The sequence below is a fragment of the Nematostella vectensis genome, chromosome 9, assembly GCF_932526225.1.
Source record: "Nematostella vectensis chromosome 9, jaNemVect1.1, whole genome shotgun sequence".
Lineage (NCBI taxonomy): Eukaryota > Metazoa > Cnidaria > Anthozoa > Actiniaria > Edwardsiidae > Nematostella > Nematostella vectensis.
In genome coordinates, this window is record NC_064042.1 from 14,132,909 (window position 1) to 14,160,753 (window position 27,845).

Here is a 27,845-nt window from a genome sequence, read left to right on the forward strand (position 1 = left end):
TTTTGCCCTTATGTTAACGCTAATAATGTTTATGCCATTACGACGATAAGTTTCCTTACCGCATGTCTCATTAATGCTTATGCCCTTATGTCAACGATCATGTATGCCATTACGACGATACTGACTCCGTTCCGTAAGTCTTATCTATTCTTATGCCCTTATGCCTACCATCGTGCGACTCCTTTGCTGTGTCCGTCGCCCTTTCGTAACGGGATTGGAGCATCAATGTCACCAGTTTACTTCCTTATTTCAAAACTGTAAAAGCAGTGTGTCTATTGGAGGTTTCTTTGAGGATGTGACTGATAATTTAGAGCGGATGGCCTGTTAAAAGGCGCGGATTCTAATAGATTATTTTGTCTCTTGTCGGTTGAGGTTTCCGTTGGCCCTCAAGAAGTAAACTGGTGCTATGACCGCTTTAGCAACTCTGTTCCCACGACCCCTCTCTTGCATATCACCCTCTTATCTACACTAAGACATTCTTGATTGCTTTTCAAGGGGATCTGATCGCTCCTTCAACATTAATATTATTTTCCGCTCAAAACCCTGTCCATTCGGTTCAAAACTATCACCCAACGCTGTCCGTATTCCGTCCCCCACTTCGTGCGAAGCAACGAATACGTCCATCCATCAAAAACCGATACAGCAGCCATCGTCGGGTATCCAGGTATCCGGGATGCCCTGGGTCCAATCATAAAGCGATACAGAAGCCATCCTCGGGTATCCGATATCCGGGATGCGCTGGGTCCAATCATAAAGCGATACAGAAGCCATCCTCGGGTATCCGATATCTGGGATGCCCTGGGGCCAATCATAAATCGATACAGAAGCCATCCTCGGTTATCCGATATCTGGGATGCCCTGGGTCCAATCATAAAGCGATACAGAAGCCATCCTCGGGTATCCGATATCCGGGATGCGCTGGGCCCAATCATAAAGCGATACAGAAGCCATCCTCGGGTATCCGATATCTGGGATGCCCAGGGTCCAATCATAAAGCGATACAGAAGCCATCCTCGGGTATCCGATATCTGGGATGCCCTGGGTCCTAAAGGGTGTTATACAAGGTTCAAGCTTTCTTGTAGGTCGGGTTCTGGAACGTTGTTGTCGCATTAATAAATATAGGATTCTCTCCCTGATAAAAAAAGACAAAATTTACTTAGACATATTATGGCAAAACAACAACAACAAAATTTCGAGACACATCTTGGGATTTGAGGGAAAGAAGGGGGGGTGCAGGCACTAGCATATTAAATATATGGAGGAGTAGGACAGAAGACAAATGTTGCGCATGCGCTGTTTACTTTGACTGATTGTTCTTCAAAGTGATGATACAAAATCCGTCCAAAAGAGCACGGAAAGCGCATACTTTTCACTGATTTACTATATCGTCATATGCCTTATGGTCTCGGAATCCTATGGTCAGCAAAAAAGAAACATTTTTTTCTGCCTAAAACTTTTTCATTCTCCATCAGGGAAGTCACACGTTGTTTTAACTTCTTAAAAGAAGTGGTTATATAGTTTGATATCGAAATTGCCGTGAGGCTTGGTAACCCTGCTAGCAAATGCTTGTTCACTCTGTTTGAGATAAATCTGTGTATTTTATAATACATTTGTTTTATAACTTTCTTCTGAATCTCAAACCGGTACAACGCATTACGGTGACAAGCATACACGAGTTAAGCTTACCACAACCAAATTTGGACGATAATGGCGCATGCATTAGATTAAAGAAGGCCAATCATGCCGCAAAGTTGTGCTCCCGCTCAATGGCGAGTGACTCAAAGAATCCATTTGCATCGGCTTATTCAAGCAAGCAACTGAGAAACTTTCAACCAAATATCGTGAATAACATATCAGACTTCAATCGCAGATTGTTATTTTGGAGTTTCCTTGCTAAAAAAACCCTGTTTTTCCAATGATTAACAATTCACAGAAAATGGGGTGACATTTGTGGCGCTTTGCTTACCGTATCCCACTTGGCTTGTGACCTCTCCTTTTCAAACTTGGCAAACTCCCTCCGATCCTGCCAAATATCCCATAATTCATCAGCTGCGATTTTTGAACAAGAAAATGGAGGAAGCACCGCCGCCAGGCATTTGAAATAAAGTACTTTGCATGCGTGCCATCAAGTGACAACCTGACTGTTGACTCTTTAAAGGAGGAAGAAGGAGGACAGAAAGCGTAGCAGGTTGGGTTTATTGACAAGACTTTACAGAACACTGGAAATCGAAGCAATGGGGGATTTCCTAGAGGGATTGATACACAATTACGAGTGTGACGGACAATCCTAAACTGCGTGCGTGACCGACACCGTGATCCACGTGCGTAATAGTTTATGGGTAATGTATGCGTGACGGATATCGTGAACTGCGTGCGTGATGGGTACCGTGAACTGCAAAACGTGAGACATACACTGAGCTGCGTGAGTGATCAAGGTAAAATGTTAGAAGTTTGCCAAATTGTAACCATATACCTCTCGTGATGCCGGCGACATACTTAAGAGACCTGTATAGTTTTATGAAGTTAATGTGAGATGTAACGTGAACTACGTGCGTGAAATCCCCTTCATTATGTAAATAAGATAATGGCCAAACTTGCACAGTTGTGTGAGGTTCGTGCGTGATATAACGTTACCGACGTGCGTGATTAAACGTCCGCTATTGCGTGACATCTCCTGCGTGAGATAATTGGGATACCTGTATAGTAGCGAGGAGCCTCCAGATGAGCAACAGCGCAAGGCCTATCGCGAGTATTCCAAATATCACTCCTAGAATGACAACTAAAGCAGCGACTTGCTCCGGACACGCTGCAAGAAATGCGATGTTCATTCAGTCCTGTATGCAAGGGCAGTAGCATAGCTAAAACCAAGTACCTAAGGTCTTCATAATAGAATTAATCAATAAAATAATAAGGCGGAATCAATGCCACGAGTGACAAAGAATGAGCCATCAAGACGGCACCATCACCTCTAGCTTCCTAAACTAATTCCTCCTCTTCGCACACTTCCAGTCGGCGAACTTTCGGAGGCCCTAACTTGTTCTTTTCCCACAAAGAAGCCCCCTACTCGTTATTACACTAAACGTCTTCAGTCGACAATCGCCGTGTGTCCTTACCTCGTTCTTTCTCTACAAAGACCTCTAGTCGATAATCATCCGTAGGCTGATACGCGAAGGTAAAAGTGCAGTCGTCATCATCCTGAAATGAGCACCGCTCACCCATTTCTGTAAGGCAAATATGGAATGGTGTGCACTTGTGGATATTTTGACAATCTCAGAGACTAAGAGAAACTTTCTGTTTTTAAAAGTCTCTGATTATGATACACCTCTAAGAGTGTCTTCTTTACCCTCTAAGGGTGTCTTCTTTACCCTCTAAGGGTGTCTTATTTACCCTCTAAGGTTGTCTTATTTACCCTCTAAGGGTGTCTTATTTACCCTCTAAGGGTGTCTTCTTTACGCTCTTAGGGTGTCTTATTTACCCTCTAAGGGTGTCTTCTTTACCCTCTAAGGGTGTCTTCTTTTCGCTCTAAGGGTGTCATATTTACCCTCTAAGGGTGTCTTATTTACCATCTATGGGTGTCATATTTACCCTCTAAGGGTGTCTTATTTACCATCTAAGAGTGTCTTATTTACCCTCTAAGGTTGTCTTATTTACCATCTAAGGGTGTCTTATTTACCCTCTAAGGATGTCATATTTACCCTCTAAGGGTGTCTTATTTACCTTCTAAGGGTGTCTTATTTACCATCTATGGGTGTAATATTTACCCTCTAAGGGTGTCTTCTTTACGCTCTAAGGGTGTCTTATTTACCCTCTAAGAGTGTCTTCTTTACGCTCTAAGGGTGTCTTATTTACCCTCTAAGGTTGTCTTATTGACCCTGTAAAAGATGTCTTATTTACCTCTAAGGGTGTCTTATTTACCCTGTAAAAGATGTCTTATTTACCCTGTAAAAGATGTCTTATTTACCTCTAAGGTTGTCTTATTTACCCTGTAAAAGGTGTCTTATTTACCCTGTAAAAGGTGTCTTATTTACCCTGTAAAAGATGTCTTATTTACCCTGTAAAAGATGTCTTATTTACCTTCTGTGATTTTATCCACAATGTTAACTTTAATGACGTCATCGCTACACTTTTCCTGGCACTCGTTCTGCAGGGGCCCGGTACCAAACACTTTGCACTGGACACAAGCCTTGTTGGCGTTACACTGGCCAGAGCAAGTCTGGAAAAGAGACCATCACCAAGCTACATATCAGAGCCCACAAAGCTGCCAGATGATGAATTGTAAATAACATTCCTCCATATAAAAAAAACTTGTTTTGAAAACTGCCGTTTCAATCATGTTTTCGCTTTTTATCACCCTAGAGCAGTGTACATCGAGAATTTCCCCGTAAACTTGTAGTAAAATGTGTGTACTACAGGCTCTCAGAACATCACGGGTTTACAACGCCCTGGCTCAAGGCTATTTTAGACCATTTAGTGAAACGTGAAAAGCGTGATTCCGACACAAGCGGCTACAAAGGAGACTAAGATCCCACTGCTCTACGACAGTATGCACGGACCGGACACGTACCGGACAGTCGCTGCAGTAGACCCCGATGTACGGCAATGAAGCGTTACAGACACACTTCCCACATTCGCACTCGCCGCGACCGCTACACATGGCCTGGAACAAATATCACCGCGTCAGAGAACAGGTCATCACAAAACCCTCATGACTTATGCCTAGTCCACACGATCTAACGACATAACATAGGCGCACGCACTCTTTTAAGCCCGACATAACGACATGGACATAATGACATAAAAGAAAAAAACACGTTTTTTTCTCTTATATCGTTATGTTCGTGTCTTTATGTTGGGCTTATGTCAAAATGTCGAACCATTCACACTTTAACATATGAACATAAGGGTGAACGCGCCTATGTCATTATGTCGTTATGTGTGCACCAAGCATTAGACTTGGAAGGACGTTTGACATCCAGGTGTCCAATTTTGACATCATGTTATTAGTCTAGTAAAGGTCACTCGTTATTTTCGGCGGGAAAATTCGATGTTCGCCATTCCGCTCCTACGAGGCCAAGAGGCTACATAAAGGGGCCAAGTGTCTACATAAAGGGGCTACATAAAGGGGCTAAGTGTCTACATAAAGAGGCTACATAAAGGGTCTACATAAAGGGGCCAAGGGGCTACATAAAGGGGCTACATAAAGGGGACAAGGGGCTACATAAAGGGTCTACATAAAGGGGCCAAGGGGCTACAAAAAGGGGCTACATAAAGGGGCCAAGGGGCTACATAAAGGGTCTAAATAAAGACATAAAGGGGTCAAGTGTCCACATAAAGGGTCTACATAAAGGGGCCAAGTGTCCACATAAAGGGTCTACATAAAGGGGCCAAGGGGCTACATAAAGAGGCTACATAAAGGGGATAGGTTGTTATTTTGTTGGTTTCTTATGGGCCACCTGTATGGTTGAGAAAGAGATTGCACTTTACGGGGGGGGGGGGGGGGGGGGGACATTAGAAGAGAAGGAAAGAAAACTGGGGTCTGGGACAAACGCAGTTCTTTTGATGTACCATTCCAAATCCTAATGCAAATGAAGATAGAACAATGGAATTGGTGCATTTTTACTATAGAGTTGCACATGAAAAGAAACATTTGAAATAGTTTTGTGTTACAACTGGAATGTCCATGTATCAAGCTAGATGACCAAGTGATGGTAGTATGCTTTATAATATACTCATTCGAGTTTGAACGAGAGATTGGTTGATCTCAGTCAAAAGTAATATTCTTATTCAAAAAAATGTTATAAGAAATTTCAAATTTGAGATGATACAACTTGGAGAGTCTTGCCGGAAATGAAGTCAAGCAGTTGTCGGTTTATTATGCGGTCTTACCCCATCTTCGAAACACGAGGCCGTCTCTGTCGTGCAGCTGCAAGCTGGACCTGTCCAGTTGCCATAGCAACTACATTTACCGCAGTCACACTTGCCCTGTTCTGGCCCTGGCATAGAATAGTGTAAATATGTGAAGTACTGTTATTACTATCGTAAAGACACGCGCTCTGATTGGTCAAGAACATGTGTTACAAGAGGACACACGCACGCTTGACATCGGCATGCGCGCGCACTCAACAAAGCTAGATTGTACTGCGAGAGGACATTTTAATTAAAATTGATCTCATTTTTTGTGCGTCTGTCCTGTAAAAGATACACGTAATGCAAAAAAATACATGCAGTCATGCGGGTTCCCTGTGCAAGGGCATCCACAGGAAACCCGTCTAGAACTCCTGATCTTCTAACCTCCACACAAGAGCCCTTCGTCATTACGCGGGCAGTCCATGTTACTGCACTGACAATGGTCCCCATAGAACTCCTCCCCGGGAACCTGAACACAAGAAACAAATTAACAAAGACACGAAGTGACGTTATCAAACACGCGGCGTGATATGACGTCACAGTCATCTAATGATGATTCCAAAGAACTTTTTCCTTCGGATCTAAACATCACAAGCCAAATGACCTGCGACAAGCACAATGTTAAGCGCCTTGCCTCTAGCCTGCTTATAGGCGGTGGAGTTTTTTTTTTATCCCAGAGAAGACTTTACGATCACCATCTTGAACGCACGAAGTCATGGCGAATAAAATGAGGGGTTGAGGACACTGCGATTTAAGCAAGCTAAGGCCTGGTTTAGAGTCCGTTTCTTGTATGCACCGTTCTAAATGCACGCTTGAACGACGTCGATTGTTTCATCTTTATTTTCATACATTTGCATTTGAAACCGGACACGAAAAGATCGGTGTTTGCCGCAAGCCTGAACAAGGGCTAGCCTTCCCCTCCGCCTAGCGGTAAGTAAGGGTCAACATGTAACGCAAGAACGAGTCACGCACCTTGCTTTCGTCACATATACACTCGGCACAATAGCATTTTCCACGCCCGCTGCATACTTGACCAGTGGCATTATTCCTGCAAAAAGTGTGAAGCGAATCGTATTGACTATAAGCCCAAAATAGAGAGTAGTTTATTTTATTTTCTCACTTACAAAATAAACAAGCATATAAGACTTTTTCATAAGCTAACACTTCGTGAAATAAAAAGAAGTCCCTATTTGAACTGTCCGCTTACGAGAATAATTTCCGTATGAAAAATATTCGAAATAAATTTGTCCTTGTGCTTTGTCCAAAAACCTTAAAACTGATAAGCGTTTTAAATGCGATGATACTTCTTCTTACTTCTTCCTTTATTTGCGATGAAACTTCTAAAATCACGTGTCTGCTTGGCAGCAGCTCTTAAGGCTGGTGCACATTAGTGACATAACGACATAATGAAGGCACGTGGACCCTTTATGTTCATATGTTCAAGTGTGAATGGTTCGACATTTTGACATAAGCCAAAAATTAACGACATTAACATAACAATATGCCTAGTGCACACTAGCGACATATCGACATGGGCGCGCGCACTCTTATCTTCGACATAACGACATTGACATAATGACATAAGAGAAAAAAACATGTTTTTTCTTTTTTGTCATTATGTCCATTATGCGCGCACTCTTATCTTCGACATAACGACATTGACATAATGACATAAGAGAAAAAAACATGTTTTTTCTTTTATGTCATTATGTCCATGTCGTTATGTCGAAGATAAGAGTGCGCGCGCCCATGTCGTTATGTTGTTATGTTGCTAGTGTGCACTAGACATTAGAGAAAAAAAATGTTTTTTTATGTCATTATGTCATGTCGTTATGTTGTTATGTTGCTAGTGTGCACTAGGCATTAGAGAAAAAAAATGTTTTTTTTATGTCATTATGTCATGTCGTTATGTTGTTATGTTGCTAGTGTGCACTAGGCATTAGAGAAAAAAATGTTTTTTTTATGTCATTATGTCATGTCGTTATGTTGTTATGTTGCTAGTGTGCACTAGGCATTAGAGAAAAACAATGTTTTTTTTATGTCATTATGTCATGTCGTTATGTTGTTATGTTGCTAGTGTGCACTAGGCATTAGAGAAAAAAATGTTTTTTTATGTCATTATGTCATGTCGCCTATGTTGTTATGTCGTTATGTCACTAGTGTGCACTAGACATTAGTGTGCCGCATACGCCTTCCGTCGTGCTTGACACTCCGAGCGGCTGCTAAGCAGACTAAAGAGTGAAAAAATGCAAAACTTACTTGGGACACTTTGATGGATCATCAGCGGTACCTTTTTCGCAGTCGCATCGACGTCCAGTCCTAAATTAGAATGCGGGAGTGTACAGGAATAGAACCCCAAAATGCTTAACAAACCACGGGCTTATAGGACAAGTTTGCTCTTAAGTGATGTCTAATGCTTGTCAGTGTTGAATAAAAAATGTATCCATATTTTAGCTGGTTTTATTTCCCTTGTTTTTGCCCCTGCGCACTTACGACCTGTCAAACGACGCCCTATGTAACCGCCGCCGCCTGGTAAATGAGTAACTCGACCACGAGAGGCGCGTTTTTTCTCTTCCCCAATAGAAAATAACAGGGTAGGGAAGAGAAGCGCTTTCCATTGTTCCCTCCTCTACTCGTTTCCTTACCCTGACTTGACAAGTTACTAGGGACAGTTATGATGGATCCGACCTTATCAAAACAAATCAAACCACCAACGTCACCAAGCTGGGACTTCTTTGGACATATCACTTTGAGTAAAATTGTCCTTTAGCCCGTGTACAAACAAAAAAAAATTGTTAGCTTACCATTCAGGATCACATTCACATTCGCCGCAGATGAGAGTACCGTTCCTCGAGCAATACGAACTTTTCTCTTCCTGTATCATAAGCAAAACAGTAACTAATAAATAACTTTTAATTTCCACAAGTCGTTATTTTATCCAGCGTAGTAACGATGATGATGATGATGATAAATAATGGAAGATGGTGATGATGGTGTTAATGGTAAACATGGTAGCGATGATGATGACGAAAACGGGATATATCATTATGATGATGACTATGGAAATGATGATGACGATGATGATGATGATGACGATTCAAATGGTGATGATGATGACGATGATGAAGGTAATGAGGATGATGATGACAATGATTGACAGCCCTATACATTGCCGGTTACTCACGTGTTGCTCAAGTTCCTGACACTTGCATTCACAGATGTACTTCAGGTTCAAGGCAACTTCGCCAAACACTGTCCGGAGATGGACCCTGTCCGGCATCTTGTCCGAACACTCAAGAGCCGTCACAGATACTTCAAAGGTCACCTGGTATTTGTAAAACGCTTAGATAATGGTGTCAAGGACTAAAGAAGACAACTGAGAAAAAAATTGTCTTTGAAAACAGTTATAGCCGATTTCATTGTTGCGCGACCTTCTAGAATGTACGCATTTGGCTGTAAATGATTTAAGCCAAGGGCAATTTATCAGATGAAAATAGTTGCCGGGAATTGGAATAACAATCAAAAGCTACTTATAAAAACAAAAAGAATAATAACATTTGTTACATCTTCTTTCTACCTCTTCTCCAATCTTGACGTTATTACAAACTTGCTTGTTCTCAAAGGTACCATCTCTGTAACATACAAGAGGATGCAACCAGAGTTTAGAAATTGTACAATGGCTGATCATTGATTCGTGGGAGTAAGGCGCAACAGTGTTGGTGAAATGTGGCGCCGATGTCGAAAGCATAGGCAAACAACCTCACAGCAATCTTCATAAACAAATGCACAATGCAATAATAATGTGAACAAAGAGCTCATGAGTATCTTCCAACGCCACGCAGCATGCGCCCAGCAACATGCAAAATCATACAAAACGGTGTAGAAGCAGATTGCCTTGAACGATTGATTACTCACGGACAGATTGCCTTGTACCATTCTATACTAAGGGACAGATTGCCTTGTAAGATCAAATATTCACGAACAGATTGCCTTGAACGATTGATTACTCACGGACAGATTGCCTTGTACCATTCTATACTAACGGACAGATTGCCTTGTAAGATCAAATATTCACGAACAGATTGCCTTGAACGATTGATTACTCACGGACAGATTGCCTTGTACCATTCTATACTAACGGACAGATTGCCTTGTAAGATCAAATATTCACGAACAGATTGCCTGGTACGATTGAATACTCACGGACAGATTGCCTGGTACGATTGAATACTCACGGGCAGATTGCCTTGTAAGATCAAATACTCACGGACAGATTGCCTTGTAAGATCAAATACTCACGGACAGATTGCCTGGTACGATTGAATACTCACGGGCAGATTGCCTTGTACGTTATTGTCACCCCAGTAGTGGTGTTATCTGAGACGGTTTGAGTTTTGGCAATTTTCTGAAATCATAGGGATTAATTACGCCATTATATACACCAAATACATCAAATAAGATTACACTCGAGAATCCATGTGTCTTAGCCCGCGGTGGCTCATGTGTAGCTTATAAACGGCTGAATCCTTGTTATATGAAAGCCATGTAAATGCTCATAAGAATGTAAACAAGAATTCTACAGTTTTTGACACCTGGATTTTTATTTTATTAACGCTTATTTGCTTATTTATTTGATACCCATGAAGCACTGCGGGTTACGATACACAGACTCTCCGAGTGCAACCTTATTTGAAATAGGTGTATATGTCAAGGAACACTCTTTTTTGGACGATAATCTAACTACAAATTGGTAAGCACAGGCATAGCCATACAACAACAACAAAAAAAGAACTATCTTCACTGATACCCTAGGCTCGATTTCCAACGTACTACCGGCTCACAGAAACGAGCTGGAAATCGAGCCTACTGACACCCAGAATTCATACAAATCGTCCTACACTCGAGTGTAGGACGTTTCCTTGATGGGCCTGGAGTTCTTAACAGAAAAGCCATCTCACCTCGTAAGCTTCCCTGATCAGTGTTACAACGTTAGAGCCATCAGCCTCAAGCTCGGCAGCAACGGCAAAACTTTGGTCACCGAAAAAGTTCTGTAACACCTACAAAGGAATCACCAGCGAGTCAGTGTGAAGTAGGAAGCATCAGGTATAGTCCTTTAGAGGTACCCTTGTATTTTCACGCTACGGGGCTGATAAGAAACGTTCAAGGAGGGGAAAAGTAGAGGCGCTTGGACAACGGAGTTTAAAGGAGCTAGCTTATCCTACCCGCGATACAAAGCTTTGTTAGACATTTTCTATGCAATTGAAGTTGCATTTGCCAATTGATTAATAAGCTATAATGCTACATTACAGATTACCATACTACAGACAATATGACACTCATAAAATGTATCTTAATGAAGATTATTTTGGACTTACTTTTAATGAATACAACAATATAACAATGAATTCTGAAAAGATAGTATTAAAGCTTTTTTCTAGTGGTTACCCGTGGTCATTCATAGAAAGCCTTCATGTGGCTAAGCTATATAGAACTTTATTACAAATGCGAAAAGTGTGAACGTGATAAATTGTTTGAGAATACTTCACATCATAGATCGCCTTCTGGTTTTATGTGAATACCTACATCATAGATCGCCTTTTGGTTTTGTGTTATGGCAAAGATAGGCACCACTTGGTTTTCTATGAGGATCTCTCGTAGTTGGCCAAGAGACGGGTAGTCCTGTGTGACGGGAAGTGAGACAATGACAAACAAGCTAAATAAGGTATGACAATAATAATAGCGATCATATTGTGGTTATAGTGATGACGATAGCCGATTATGATCATGATGATGATAATGTCAAAAGTGATGATGCTGATAACCATGAAACATTGATGATGATGATTATTTATATGGCAACAACCACTTTCGGTGGAATGGCGCACGCTGATTCGCTGTTAAGCGGTCCGGATCCTGCTGTAACGAACGCGGTCGTTACAAAAAATGTTCCGGACCGACGACTCACTCGAGAAAAACGAAAAGGTTGTTTTTTTTTCTACACTGTAATAGCAATTTGTTGTCATCTTTTCAACAATGAGTTTCAATATTTATATTCAGGCTTTATTACGTAAGCTTACTTATTTATTTTTCTTCAATATGATTTCCAACTGTTTTCCAACTGTTTACCTTTCTTCTTAATTAAACAGGTGCTTTTGACAGTTTCGCTGATGTTCGTGAAGATTTTGTTCGGAATGACCATTCAGTAAAATCCAGTTCGTATTTCTACACAATAATTTTAATTATCCACAAATGCAGAACTTCTAATTAAGACAACCTTCGAATTTTTGCAAAACAATTTGTGAAATAATTCAGTCCCTTTCGTCGCTTTTCACTCGAATTGATGGGAGAGAGGTTTTTTTTCACTTGAATTCTCTACAGACAGTAAAGATATATTCACTAAAATACTTCTCTTGAATGAAGATACATTATGCAGGTGAGTGATCGAGTGATTCACCTTTTTTCCCCGTATAAAGAGAAGATTTGCTACCTTCTTTTATTGCAAAAAAAAAAAAAAAAAAGAAATATAGCAAACTTGAAACTGTCGCGCGCGTTGCAATCACTATGGCGGGAAATTGTCATAACACAGGGAGTTTGAAGACGATTTTCAATTTTCATAAAAGAAATGATGTTTTCATGCGAAGGTCGGTAAAATCGGCTTAATCGACTCGTTATCTCGAGCTTTGGAGTTGAGCACTCGTGGCTTGTAAATCCAGAACATGTAACATGTAACATTTTTTTTGCAGAGCATGGTGTTCCATGTACCACCTTCAACAAAATAAAACTTTGTTTGACTTTATGATAACATGTTCTTTTGTTCTTTTTGGGGCAATTAACTTTTCTGAAAATGCAGGAAATGGTATTTATAGAGCTTGAATTTTCAAATTTTCTCGGGGGAGCATGCCCCCAAACTCCCCTAGTGATGGTGTGCAAACTACTCAGTGCAAACTACTCACTTAAAAACCTGGATCCACCCCTGATGTTCCTTCTTTCACTTAAGCAGCATAAGTTTTACTTCTCGTACAAATATTTTTAAAAAGCCATATAATAAATAACTTATTAACCTCGCTCGCTCGGTCCCTATTGAGAAATCTCAGCCTTTGATCTTTTTTCATAGACCTCGGCCTGCGGCGTCGGTCTGTACAAAAATCCCGCGGGCTGAGATTTCTCAGTACAGACCTCGCGCTCGGTTAATAAGTAGTATTTATAATAACCATTAACCCATAACTATGACTATGATTATGGTTTTTGTGGTGTTTGCGATATTGTTGTTGGTGATAATGATGATGATGATAACCATGATGTTTGATGATAATGATTGATGTGATGATGAAGATGTCGATGTCGATGCTGTTGTCGATGACGACGACGATGATGATGATAATCCTGTTATAGATGACGATAACGATGATGACAATGACGACGATGTTGTTGATGACTATGATGATCACCTCACCTGTAGTGTGGATGCCTCGTACTCTCCTTCAGCAGACAAATGGCATTTGCCGTCGTTAGGCGTCACGATGCCGCCAAGCTGGAAAAATGAACAGGTGAGCTTAAACTCCGGCCTTTTTCCCAAACTAAGTTTTCCACTACTATTAGAAGCACCATCTTACCAAGCCATCGCCAGCAAAATGATAATTCGCATCTGTCGTCAAGACAACAAGTCGTCGTGCTTCCTCTTTCTTCACCCAACCAATGTCCTGAAAAGATCATCAAGATAGAGTTATGGGCATTTGCTTCCGCAGAGAGGTGTTACATGTCCCGCAGATACTTTTTACATGTCCCGCACAATGGTTTTACATGTCCCGCACAATGGTTTTACATGTCCCGCCCAATGGTTTTACATGTCCCGCGCAATGGTTTCACATGTCCCGCACAATGGTTTTACATGTCCCGCACAATGGTTTTACATGTCCGCACAATGGTTTTAAAATGTCCGTACAATGGTTTTACATGTCCCGCCCAATGGTTTTACATGTCCCGCCCAATGGTTTTACATGTCCGCACAATTGTTTTACATGTCCCCACAATTGTTTTACATGTCCCCACAATGGTTTTACATGCCCGGACAATGGTTTTACATGTCCCGCGCAATGGTTTTACATGTCCCGCCCAATGGTTTTACATGTCCCGCGCAATGGTTTTACATGTCCCGCACAATGGTTTCACATGTCCCGCACAATGGTTTTACATGTCCCGCACAATGGTTTTACATGTCCGCACAATGGTTTTACATGTCCGCACAATGGTTTTACATGTCCGCACAATGGTTTTACATGCCCCGCCCAATGGTTTTACATGTCCCGCCCAATGGTTTTACATGTCCCGCACAATGGTTTTACATGTCTCGCACAATGGTTTTACATGTCCCGCCCAGTGGTTTTACATGTCCCGCACAATGGTTTTACATGTCCCGCAAAATGGTTTTACATGTCCCGCACAATGGTTTTCATGTCGCGCCAATGGTTTTACATGTCCCGCACAATGGTTTTACATGTCCCGCACAATGGTTTTACATGTCCCGCACAATGGTTTTACATGTCCCGCACAATGGTTTTACATGTCCCGCACAATGGTTTTACATGTCCCGCCCAATGGTTTTCATGTCCCGTACAATGGTTTTACATGTCCGCACAATGGTTTTACATGTCCGCACAATGGTTTTACATGTCCGCCCAATTGTTTTACATGTCCCGCCCAATGGTTTTACATGTCCCGCACAATGATTTTACATGTCCGCACAATGGTTTTACATGTCCCGCCCAATGGTTTTACATGTCACGCCCAGTGGTTTTACATGTCCTGCACAATGGTTTTACATGTCCCGCCCAATGGTTTTACATGTCCCGCACAATGGTTTTACATGTCCGCACAATGGTTTTACATGTCCCGCACAATGGTTTTACATGTCCCGCACAATGGTTTTACATGTCCCGCACAATGGTTTTACATGTCCGCACAATGGTTTTACATGTCCCGCACAATGGTTTTACATGTCCCGCACAATGGTTTTACATGTCCCGCACAATGGTTTTACATGTCCGCACAATGGTTTTACATGTCCCGCAGAGAGTTTTTACATGTCCCGGGCCAAGGGACAAACCTCCCTTCTGAAACTGTATCAAGCAGCTGACCAAGAGAAGATGTTTGTGGAGCTCACGAAAAGCTCTTGACATGTTGTAACACTCTAACAACCTAAACATGTTGTTTCTCACCTTGTGACAAACGGCAATTTGCAGAAGTGCATCCATCCCCCCCTCGGGATTATCAACATTGCCGGAGATGTTTTGCGCTGCGACTTTTGCCTTTGAACCAAATAAACAAGGTCAGGCCACTTTTCTCACATCTTGTTCTGTCAGGCGCTGGGCGAGAGCTAGTTATTCCCCAACGACGCCCTAAATTTCCTTCACGATTGCTTGAGCCCCAGCAAGCCACAGATTTGATATTCTTGTTATTCAATAAGACAAAGTTTGTAGCAAAATCGAAAAGTTATCACATAAAAAACAAAATTTAGAGACAATGAAAACATATTTTTTTTTGCTAGGATGACAAAATGTCGGCTATCTGAGAGTCTCTATTTTATAACCATAAGCAATGTTCAACGTAACAAGTTCAATACCCGACTTTCTAAAAGTCTGCTTTTACAATTCTTTATCCCCCCTACCAACCCCTGCATGCCTAGCTAGAGACCCCCCCACACACACACCACTCGACTGATTCGCTCTAACAAATGCAAATTGAGTACCACTGCGAACTAGAACGACCTACATCCTCGTTCAGTCAAAATAGGGATGACTTCGGTGGAGTCTATGATAATATATACTATATACTGCCTTACCTCAAATTTGGAGGTCTCTTGGTCTAGTGGTAGGTTGTTTCTGAAGCCGAAGGCTGGTATGGAGTCAAGGTCGATGCCAGTATCAGTCAGGCGAGGGTGCGCTAAGCTGTAATTAACACACACAAACTAATATTTTCACAAAATAATTCAAGGGCCATAAAGGACATGGGGCACGACACAAGACACAAAACTGGGATGGGGTACAGCCTGTGACGGCCTTGGATATGATATTAATTTTCATCTGCCTTTGCGGCTGTCATTGGATTTCAATGTGCTGACAATGTCATAAGCGATAATGACGGTTAAGTATCATGGCGATGGTGATTTGGATAATAGTGTTCTATCTAGTGGTGCTAATGATGATGATAGTGATGGTGATAATACCGATGGTGGTTGTGATGATGATTGTGATGGCAATGCTAATGTTTCTGTGATGATGGTCGTGACGTCTTTAGTCAAGGGTAAACCAAGTGGTGTTTTGTACAAAGTATTGTCATTTTTCTCGGTGATCAACCGCTAAAATATTTTCCATATTACTTTACCTATCCATCAGAGACTTGAGGGAGAGCTCCTTCTACAAGCACTCAAAAATACACTGACGCACAATTTATTTGGTAGTTTGCGAGTCGACTTACAGTTCCGGTTGCGTGTCTATAAATGGGGCCACAGGTTTGTCCACAAACGTCCCGAATCCAAGACGAAATCGAGTCGTGATCTTATTCATCTCGGTGGCTGCGAAATAGATACAACGTAAGATGCTAAATAGCTTCCTTGCCTATACAAGGGCACTAGGATCAGAGTCTTACAGGCTACAGACGTCGTAATTGGTTGGTGGAGAGGCGAAATTATTTATTTTACTGTTCCTCGCTGAGATGGACAGCCTTGTTTTGAGAAATCCCAATGAGCATACCAGCTAGAATCCCCTGGAGCTTAGAATGAAACAATAAAAAAAAAAACTTATGAATGCTTCAAGTTTTCGCTCTTATTTGCAAACAGCTCAAACAAAGGATGTATCTATGCGTCCCCTATCCGTCTGACCAGCGGGCACTGTTCACCCAAGAGGTTAGTACGTTATGTAAGACTCCATGATGAACTAGGGACCACCTAGTACTGACAGTAGGGGACTTACAAAGTACTATACTAACTCACCTATCCTCTTGCCTAGGCTCGTAATCTGTTGCATATCTTGGAACATGGAGCCGGAGATGTCCATCAGGTAGTACAAATCCACTGGGAAGTTCTCGGGAGTGCGCATGCTCACGTTAAACCGCGCGGGCTGGCCTGGGCACGAACATTATCAAAGATGAAATATGATTTAATAGTGGAATTTTGGATCAAAGAAAATGGCGGTGGAAACATTGGTTATCAGAGACTTACCAAGTCCTTATCGTTCGAAGACAACAATAAGTAGGGAAAAAAGAACGTTAAATAGGTAGCAGATAATCGAGACAGCTTGTTTCAAAAGGTGTAAGCATTCAAAACTTCCTTAAATGGCAATATTAATTACCTTTTTTGAAACGTAAATGTTCACTATTAGAAACGCCCTCAAAGGAGGATATTTATAAGATTTGTTGAATGGTTCAGAGAAACCATCTACATGTTAGGTAACCATATTTTCTTATCATTCGGGGGGGGGGGCATTCAGTAAGCTCTGAGACTATCACAGATTTTAATACAGAAAGCCCATTGTTGACGTATACGAAATTGACACCATCAACATCTTGTTACCTTTTCTTAGATGGAGAGTCAGGTTGCGAGGTGTGACGTTTGTTGAGTCGTCAAGCTTTTTATTCTGTGTTAAGAGTAATGTATGTTAAAGAAAGAATTTTGCTCGCCTGGGGCGAGCGCGCGGGAGACCTGTGATGTTGTCAAACGTTAGGAACTGTGACCATTTTTTGAGCAGGGGTCAAAACGTGTTTTACCACTGGTGACAACCACTCGTGACAACCACTCGTGACAACCACTCGTAACAATACCACTGGTGACAACCACTGGTGACAACCACTCGTGACAACCAATCATGACAACCACTCATGACAACCACTCGTGACAACCACTAGTGACAACCACTCGTGACAACCACTCGTGACAACCACTCGTGACAACCACTCGTGACAACCACTCGTGACAACCACTCGTGACAAAACCACTGGTGACAACCACTGGTGACAACCACTGGTGGCAACCACTCGTGACAACCACTCGTGACAACCACTCGTGACAACCACTGGTGACAACCACTCGTGACAAAACCACTGGTGACAACCACTCGTGACAACCAATCGTGACAACCACTCATGACAACCACTCGTGACAACCACTTGTGAAGAACACAAGCCTCTTACACCTTTTGCTTATCATTAACGAATCACGTTGTCACGAGTCATTGTTACGAAAACGTTTCGTAACAATAATTAACGTTGATAAGTTACAGTCAAATTTGTTTTTGCGCGACCACGGTGAATCCAAAATCCTTATCTCGTTTGGGAATAGCCGTAGTCAGACAAAAGCTTTGGGGCGGTTTGTCTGGTTTTGATTGTTTGGTTTGGTTGACTAACGCGCAAATTATGGATTCTGGGAGGTCGCACAAAACACATTTGGCTATAAGAGGCCATTAAAAAAGAAAAAAAAATACGTGCAATTTAACTCAACGCTTGATCATAAATTCGAAGTGTAATAGAGATTGCTATCGAATAAAAGCCAATTGTCACGAGTGGTATTCTGTTATATACTTTCTGGAAATTAGTGCGATCTCAATGTAGTTAACGTGGATAAAAGATTTTACTAAGACCCTTCATCTGTATGAGTTTGGTTTGATTCGGATCAATTGCTATCGATTCAAAGCCAATTGTCACGAGTGGTATTCTGTTAATTTCTTCCTGGAAATTGGTGCGATTTCAATGTAATTTATGTGGATGAAAGATCTTACTAAGACCCTTCATCTATATGAGTTTGGTTTGATTCGGATTAATTTCTATCGAATAAAAGCCAATTGTCACGTGGGGTATTCTGTTAATTTCTTCCTGGAAATTGGTGCGAGCTCAATGTTATTAATGTCGATGAAAGATCTTACTAAGACCCTTCATCTGTATGAGTTTGGTTTCATTCGGATCAATTGCTATCGAACAAAAGCCAATTGACACGAGTGTTATTCTGTTAATTATTTCCTGGAAAATGGTGCGATTTCAATGTAATTAATGTGGATAAAAGATCTTACTAAGACCCTTCATCTATATGAGTTTGGTTTGATTCGGATCAATTGCTATCGAATAAAAGCCAATTGTCACGAGTGGTATTCTGTTAATTATTTCCTGGAAAATTGTGGGATCTCAATGTAATTAATGTGGATGAAAGATCTTACTAACATCCTTCATTTATATGAGTTTGGTTTGATTCGAATCAATTGCTATCGAATTAAAGCTAATTGTGGCATTCTGTTAATTTCTTCCTGGAAAATGGTGCGATCTCAATGTAATTAATGTGGATGAAAGACCAACACCGGGATTAGGGCAAATCAGTGACACATACTTTTCGAGCACGGCGCCCTAAACTTGAAAAAATATGTATATATATTATAAGTATTTTTTTAGGTTAACCTCTAATTCTGTTACTGGCAAAATATCAAAAGTGTTCTTTTTATTGCTATTAAGGTATGGTCTTAAATGCAACAACTGTCCGTAATTGGGGCAATACACTGTAGTATGTATTGACAGCCTCATTAAAAATAAATTTTCTAGCACCCCCCACCGTATCTTAGTATGAATGAATAAGCGCCGCATTCCCTGACAGGCGCCCTAAATGTATGTAAATAACACCGCGATACTAAACAGAATACCAAAGAAACCCGTGGAGTTTTAACCCGCAGCGAGTTTTAGTTTTTTTTTTTTTTTTTTTACAAAAGTATTATTTATTTCCCCTCGAGGTCTCAAACCTCGTTACCAAGTGACTTAGGTAACCGGAATGAAATAGTATGAAATGAACATTTACTTTGATGTTTCTTAGAATATAGAATTGCACGAAGTTGCGTATAAGGATTTGATCTAAGGATTTAATTACACAAATACTTTTCATGTTTATGGTATGACATTTCTTTCCTGCTTCGAAAAATCTAAGCTGCTGATAAATGCCGACAACAAACTTATAATTGTTAAACAATGAAGCAAATTAATAATTACGCTATTTTTATAGTGCTAAAGTATTGAGTTAAATTGTAAGTTTGTATCTAATAAGCGATTGAGAAAGCCTATGTGTAATGGAAGAAAATTATTGTCACGAACTATCTTCAAATAGTAGCTGTCACACGAGAGGTTTTGTCACGAGTGGTTGTCACGAGTGGTTGTCACGAGTGGTTTTGTCACGAGTGGTTTTGTCACGAGTGGTTTTGTCACGAGTGGTTTTGTCACGAGTGGTTGTCACCAGTGGTAAAAAAACGTTTTGAGTCAAGTAGCATTTTTTGGCGGTCAGCAAAATCGTACAGTAAACACGGTTTTCTGCTAGTTTACGAGAAAATTCTAGGGCGATATAATGTGGGGAAAATGGTATGCAATTGCAATGTCCTAATAAAGAATTGACAGGTCGAGTTAAGAAAAAAACGAAGGTTTTCAAAACAAAAGATTGAAAAACTTTTACCTGTTTAGAGTCTGTTCCTGACTTTGGGTTCGTCAGTTTCTGACATTTGTTCTTCTGGTGATTGAGCACACTGTCACAACGGTCAGCGGGTTGCTGTCTGACGAAGTAGTCCTGAATAGTAGACAGAAATAATCTTGAGCATTCTAAAACAAAGTTTGAGATTCTTGGGTGCATTCTGAGGGAAATGGTTGATGACAGGGCGAAATGACAACCCACCCCCACCTTCTGTGTGACCAAGTTTGCGGTGAATTCACTGTTCAGATAAAACACGAAAAAATGAGGTAAGCATGAGCTTCGTTCAAACGGTGGTAAATATAAATTGCAGCTCCTAAGTTCTATGGAGAGCGTTTTTGTTTTCATAGCGTGAAGAGTTTTCTTCTAGCAGCCCTGAAAATTTCCGACTATTCGTCTATTTTTCGATTGCTTTGAGCCCCAAAGACTAACGCCTTTAGCAAGCTTTTTTGGCTTTCAACCACTTAAACGGCCCTATGCACGTATGTCATTGCTATGCGACCTGGTTGCTAGGCGCGTGCAATTCCATTTCCGATCTACGCGCGCGCACGTTTCCAAACACTCAAGAGGCGGGAAAACGGTTTGCTAGGGATGTGATGCGAAATTTCGACTTTCCTTTAAAAAGAATGGGATAAAAATATATAGAAAAGGGAGAAAACATGACAGAATGCAGATGCAAGTACTGGCTGTTATGTGGGAGAGCGAGTGCTGGCCGCGGCAGGTTCAGCGTTGCGTGTAATTGTATAGCAGTAGTGTAAATGTTATTACACTGCAATACGATAAAATATATTATTACAATAAAATAAAAAAGGGTTGCATAAAAACTCGTCCGGCCGGTCGAGGCTTCTTCAGTTGACGGTTCTCTCGTCAGTCGACCAAGCGGCGTTTTACGAAGATATGCGAGGCTAGTAGCAATCTAGAAAAGGCACGACTCACCTTGTCCTCACACCAGGCGCATTCTGGACCTCCACGGATACACTCACTACAACTTCCCTGAAAAGCTTCGCAAACACCAGCGGCATTGACTGAAAACGAATTATTTACATAATGAACAATCGTCTAACGATTCGACACCCAGCTATCACCCTACAACGGACACTACGTGTCTCTGGCGTAAAAACTGGCTGTCATCAAAATGCATGATAGTTGGTCTATTTAACCAAGATATCCTGCCTTTCCTGATTTTTCGGAACGACCATACAGACAGGGTCCTTACATGGGGTGGGAGTCTACATCCCTCTCCCTGCAGCTCTTTTGGTTTAGCCTTCGTAGCAAACTCAAGAGAAGAAGAGAGGGAGATGAGTCACGCGCGGTTGGAGAGACAGTGATTGGATCCTAAGCACTTTAGATCCTTAAGAGAAAAGCGCTATATAAATCTACTTATTTTTATTACTAATAACAGAAACTTGGCACACACTCTAGGGATAGGGGACGGACGGGTGAAAGGTTGAGACGGGGGGGGGGGAGGGCACGGTGAAAGTCAAGTGGTCAGCTCCAAAAGCTCCACCACTCGCTTTCTTCCCCTTCACAGGAGCGAGCAGAATGATGTTCCTTTTTCTCCAACCCTTTGAGTTTGCCACGCATCCTACTTCTGCTCCGCAATCCCTATAAGCTCTATACGCTTCACATCCCGAACCCGAATTCCATGCCTGAAAATCAATAAGGGCGAATTCCGTCCCCCATTTTACCCCTTCAAGACCATGCAAAGAATGCTGGGATATCCAAGCACATGGAACAGAGGTCTGGGGCTTCTACGATAAGGTTTTTCTAATTCGTCATCTAGTATATCCAAGTCGTATAAACACGTTTAATTGTAATATTTTTTCTAAAATAGTTAGAGGCTTTTGACAAAACTCAATTTTTTTTTACTCTCAGTACCAAATAACAAATAAGGGAGGTATTAATGAAAGGGTTGAAAAAGGGCGAGACCTTTTGTTGGATTACTGCCGTTGCCTCAGGGGAAATACGTTGGAAAATAGACGCTCATAAATCTCGAAAGGCAACACCGAAAGCTTAAAAGGCTCATTGAGTTTGCAATAAATTGTTGCTTTAAAATATATTTAAAAATATTTTGCGTAATAAAAACTACTTTTGAACATATACTTTTCGTCGAGACATTATGTTACATATGTTCGGCATTAGGGGTTACATACTGCACATCTGAAAAGGGAAATATTTTGAAACGCTATGGGCTAAAATCTGCTGTTCAGCAGATCTTCTCACGAAGAGCTTTCAGACGAACAGTATCTGTTGGTTTCTCATTTGCGAGCGAAGATGGATACAAAGAATTCTACGTACCTGTATTTGCCGCTACCAAGGCAACGAGAAGCAAGCACAGACTGTTCATCTTGAGAAGCGACATCACGCAATTACACATCAGTCTGTTGATAAAATAAGGGAATAAATTCGAAAAGAAAATCCCTCTTAAAAAGATTATTTTCAATGTATGTGCCGGATAACAACAAGAGCTGTAAAATGATAATTGCCATCGTGACCCGAACCCCGTTACAGTTTATTTAATTTTGAAATTGTCACGGAGTATGAACAAGTCGACATGATATAGTTACCACTGTTTAATGTGCGCTCTTAGCGTGAGCGCGCTTAACGTAGGAGGGTGTAATTATTTAGTTGACTTTTAAGTAAACATAAACGTCAGGGGTTCGCCATTTTTTTAGCATACTAAAGAGTGTGTACAAATCTGTCCAGGGCGCGCAAGCACAGGACATGTCCACCATTATATATTATAACCGTGTAAAAAATTACCTTCCTTTTGAAGTACGAAATCATTGAATAGAAGTATAATTAGCCGCTCTTTTCCCATTGTATAGAAATTTAGAGATATTCCCAAGTGCAAAGAATGCGTCCATGCGTATTTTGACGTTAAGAAAAGCACAAACATCAACACTATCTCATTACTTGAAATAATATTGACAGCCAATATACGCGTCTACACTAGCGGCGAAATACGTCCAAAGTAATTAAAGTACATCAAAAATCATAAACTTAGAAAAATTAAATGAAAATACATTGCTGCTAGTTTCTAAGGAGGTTGCACGAAATATTTTCCTATTTATAATGCTTGAAAGCTTTAACGTGATGGGGATGTTCAATCTACCATCAACTATACTTTCAGTTTGTGCGTAAAACAAAAATGTAAACCAATAGAAACCTATAGACAAAAAAAACCCCGCTAAATAGATAGAATTGCTAAAGGTTTAGTTCGTGATGATTCAGTTTTACTACAGAGCTTAAGCAAATCCACGTAAAGGCACAAAGAACGGGACGCGCGCTCACGTAACAGAGAATGCTGCACGGTGAGCTTACCAGCGATAATTGAACCACATCAACAGTCCTCACGCCTTGAGAAGGTTCCAGAACCAGTCAACGAATATCCGAAAAGGTAATTCCCGCGCTTTTGGCCTCTGTGACTTTCACTCCACTCTCGCTACCTCGGGCGACTTCCCCAAACAGCGACCAACCGTACAGCGTAGATAACAGCGTAGAGTCCGCCGTCGAATTTGCCGATGAACGATCTGTCAAAACAACGGTAAGCCTAGGATCAAATGCCGTGAAGCCGACGCTAACTCGGCAGACAGAGCTCGCGGCGCAGGGCGGGAATATGAGAGCACCTCACGTCTTGAACTTTGGTTTGCTTATTCAGATCCGCATCAGTAGTGCGGCAAGTAATAATACAGTGGGGGTATGCGGCTGCCCGTGTCTTGGAAAACGTAGGGACAGAAAAGTGCGGGAAAGTCGGTATTAGGGTTTGTAAAAACGCTCTTGTTATCTCCCACGAATTTAACACTACTTTGCTAATTTTTCGGTTTTAGTAGTGCAGCGAGCGTATCTCTGTATACGCACTTAGTTCAAATAAGTTTGCATTCGAGAATCCGTGTGTCGTAAATAAAACAATTGGTTATGTATTAGAAGAAGGACGCCTGGCCTAAACGGTGAGATCACAGTATATGGAAATCGTGATTACACCTGTCTTGCTCTTAGTTGATCTGTGATCCTAGTTGATCCTGTGATCTTAATAGATTTGTGATCCTAGTTGCGAAAATAGTATTTTCGCAACTAGGATCACAATGCGTCAACCCCTCGACACTAAAGATTCGGGATCTTTAGTGTCGGGGGGTTGACGTATTCAGCCTCGTGCACCTCAATGTCTAAAGATCTGTATTTGCCGCCAAGGCTTACAGAATTACAGAATTCCGAGGCATAAAAGAGCGACACATTGTCACGTGCACCTCAACAGATTGCAAAGAGTGAGACTTGGACCACACTTCTCTGTTGGTGTGTTTTAGCAGGGTTAAATAAGGTCAAGCCCAAGAGTTACCGGGCGAAAATGATTGAGAAAACACAGGACATCTTTTCTACTTGGTGCGTTCCTGTGATATTAAAAGAGGAAACTCAAGTCCTTTATCTACCATCTAATGCTTAGGACTTAGAATTAACCTTCAATTTGCAGTGAGTGCATCGGTGAATGAGGCTATCAAATGGCACTTCAAACTTTCACGAAGGTTTCAAATGTAGGCACGGCCACAAATGTTCGACGTCAGGTTATCAGGTTATGTCTGGATGTTATCGGTTGTCTTATGTTCCTACTGTTGCGCTTTATTTATCTGAATTTGGCAACACACGAAAATAATGACACAGAGAAAAGAGCCTTGCAAGAGGGCAGAAATAGAAGCGAAAATAGACTATTTTGAGGCCAAGCGGTCGGAGCCACGTGAAGGAGCTGGAGAGAGTTACGCTTTATAAATAAAAAGAACTACATTTTTACAAATAACAGGACCTTCATAGATCTACTTATACATTATATAACTTGATACAGTATATAGATTATTTTGCAATCATGATGTGAAGTGAGGGAACATTCTGAACGGGAAGTGGGGTCGAGACATAAACTGGTACTATAAAAAGTTGAGACTGCTTCAAAGCTCAAAAAATCGTCATTTGAAAAATACAAAAGCAATAAAAAAACAGGTTTGCCTTCAATTTGAATTTAATCATTGCACCGAGATGTCTTAAAAGAATAAAAGCACAATTCACACGCTCACTTGTCATTACTATCCTCTCGAAACCACAGGGAGCCAGTCAGACCCGAGAAAGAGACCAGTGGATGGGTGGGTGGCCAAAGTTTTGTACTACGCATACAGTATGACACATGCAAATTCAAAATTTCTTGAGTCTATGGCAATGATACTTATCTTAAAAGCACGCTTGATACCATTAATATTTCAAACAAGCCAAGGTAATAAATGTTGTTTGTTATCTGGGAGACGTGTTATCGTCTATCTCACCGCTAAAAGAAAGCCACCGACAGATAAGAACAACCACCACTAAGCCATCTCACTGTAACAGACAACTAATAAAACTCTTTAGTGAGCGACGTTCAACAATAAAAAGCCATATACTTAATATCTAACCCCCCCTCTGAATATTCAAACTCTTATCCTTTCTGATTCTTCTGAAGCACTTCTCAGTATATCAAGTCGACATTTAAACGTTTCAAGCTAGATTACATAGCTTGTTTGAATGTGCTAGTCCGAATAAATTATAACCGACTTAAAAAAACGTTGACGCTGTTTTGGGTATATTGACGTTCAAAGTTTATAGTGGTTAAGTGTAAGTCTCAGATTGATCGCTATGAAAATAAAGTTAATCGAATTACCAGTGAAATGTCGGTAAGAAGCGCGGGAGGATGGAGCTCTCAGATACAACAAGCATCGGCATTTAGCTTGTGTTTTGCTAAACCTGAAAGCAAAACAATCGCTAAATAAGGTCTAAGGCAATCTTTTGTTTACTGAGGGAGATAGAAGTGAGTTGAATAAGTACCTTTATCGGTCTCTTGCTCTCGCCTGGACACAGTCGGATAGTGATGCCACTTTAGCCTGTTCCGCTTGGGTTCCGACACACATTAGAAATCGCATTACAGTTATGGTAATAGTTTTGATAGGAGCTGATACGGTATTTACATACTGCTTTAAGTTATTTCCCTTGTTAGGTGTGCTATTTTCTTCGTAAACAAGGGGGATATATAAATGTTGAAAGTGCAAGGCATAGATAAAAAGAAAGCCAGTTGTTGTTTTCTTTTCTCTAGCTGTAGGTATACTAGTCCAGATATTAACAAAGATCTCCCTCTAAGGACAGCTTCACGCTGAAGATGACCTCCTGTTGGGAGGGACATTGATTGTACGACCCCTCATACTATAAAAACATTGCCAAATAAAATATCCTTTTTATGCTTTTTTCTTTTAATTCAGATCGCTTTAGCACTGGCCATCGGAGGCAGCTTTGCCTTGGGTAGTTGGGGGGTGGGGAGGGTGGGTTATCTGCTCATGGTGCTTGTTATTGCGTTTGAATAGCTAGCGTGTTAAAGATCAGTAGAAAGTCGCGTATCAATTGCGTACCTTAGCGCAGGCGAATCTTTAGACCATATCTACTTTGTCCTTACTATGTAAAGCCCTCTAAGAGAAGCAGCACTAACTTATACCCCTCCTCCTGTTTATGCGACTTCGAGTTGTAATGATTTCGTTCTGGGTGATCTGTGTCTTATCGTTTAGTTACCAGAGCGCTGTCAATCAAATATTGTAAATCATAGACTGACTTTTCATCATAAATCCACTCTACACAATAAGAAAACACTCCGAACAATTTTCAGGGATCAAGGATCTTTAAATTAATTAAGAAAGGCCTTGTAGCAATAGATTAGGCTTGATTCCAAGCACGTTTCTGGGGCGGCCGATGAATAGAGCCTAGCGATAGATTGATATTAACTCATTTTACACTGTTTAATTTTCCTATTTATCAGACTCTTGAAGGTGATTTATTAGACGTTAGGAAGTGAAACGAGGATAAGGATAAAGTTTACGACAATATTTTTTTTATTACATGACAACGCATGCGCATTAATCTTTAGGTAACCCACATGGTCAAGTTAGCAAAATAAACAAGGTTATATATATTGTACGAACTCTGTTCGTGTTACTTGCTTGTGATGAATGACCATTTAACATTCTGCCGAGTGTCCTTACTTACCTCTGTGAGATAGTTGGTCATCTGAGGCTTAGCATCTTTTTGTTTTTGCGATAAACCATATTCGATAAACCCTTGTGTAAGATGCCCAAACGAGTTCTTATATTTGTAGGTTCCTCCTTTTCCCCAAGAAGAATTCACTGATTCATAATTAAAGAAGTGTGACGGAATACATAGCCAATTTGCTATAGAGATATCTTACTGTATATCTGTTCTATCTGTAATCTTATCTTTATGGAAGAGTAAATAAATCTTCGTATAATTAATCACTCAATCCCTGGTTATGATTCTTCATTTTTTTCTTTATATTTCGCAGTTGTTATATGCCCGATACTCAGGAAAGAATTTCAATTGGGGCTTACGCCCTGTTTTCTTCTCCCGTCATGTTGTTTCTTATTATCTTTATTTTGTATACTTCCTA

The 27,845-nt window shown here is 40.9% G+C and overlaps 1 protein-coding gene across 5 annotated transcripts; it reads right to left on the minus strand.

Annotated features, from left to right (window-relative positions):
* Positions 1-26,921, minus strand: LOC5506648 (integrin beta-1). 5 transcript variants are annotated; one of them, XM_048732961.1, is made up of 30 exons: positions 26,225-26,516; positions 26,061-26,143; positions 23,711-23,919; positions 22,685-22,767; positions 21,323-21,411; positions 20,375-20,485; positions 17,474-17,537; positions 16,895-17,026; positions 16,381-16,477; positions 15,746-15,851; positions 15,123-15,212; positions 13,521-13,607; positions 13,361-13,438; positions 11,491-11,586; positions 10,866-10,964; positions 10,239-10,312; positions 9,485-9,539; positions 9,092-9,232; positions 8,712-8,782; positions 8,167-8,226; positions 6,880-6,955; positions 6,292-6,376; positions 5,887-5,993; positions 4,565-4,657; positions 4,075-4,213; positions 3,114-3,221; positions 2,697-2,806; positions 1,967-2,023; positions 1,029-1,132; positions 1-968 (listed from the first exon to the last, which is right to left on the minus strand). In XM_048732961.1, exons 4-29 carry the CDS (start codon positions 22,761-22,763, stop codon positions 1,067-1,069), a joined length of 2,370 nt encoding a protein of 789 aa, XP_048588918.1. In that variant the 5' UTR covers positions 22,764-22,767; positions 23,711-23,919; positions 26,061-26,143; positions 26,225-26,516; the 3' UTR covers positions 1-968; positions 1,029-1,066. The 5 variants fall into 5 exon arrangements, with proteins under 5 accessions (XP_048588918.1, XP_048588919.1, XP_048588920.1 ...); XM_048732962.1 differs by lacking the exon at positions 1-968 and adding an exon at positions 26,800-26,921 and having other exon boundaries at positions 998-1,132; positions 26,225-26,288; XM_048732963.1 differs by lacking the exons at positions 1-968; positions 26,061-26,143 and adding an exon at positions 26,800-26,921 and having other exon boundaries at positions 998-1,132; positions 26,225-26,288.
* Between the last annotated feature and the right edge of the window lie 924 nt (positions 26,922-27,845).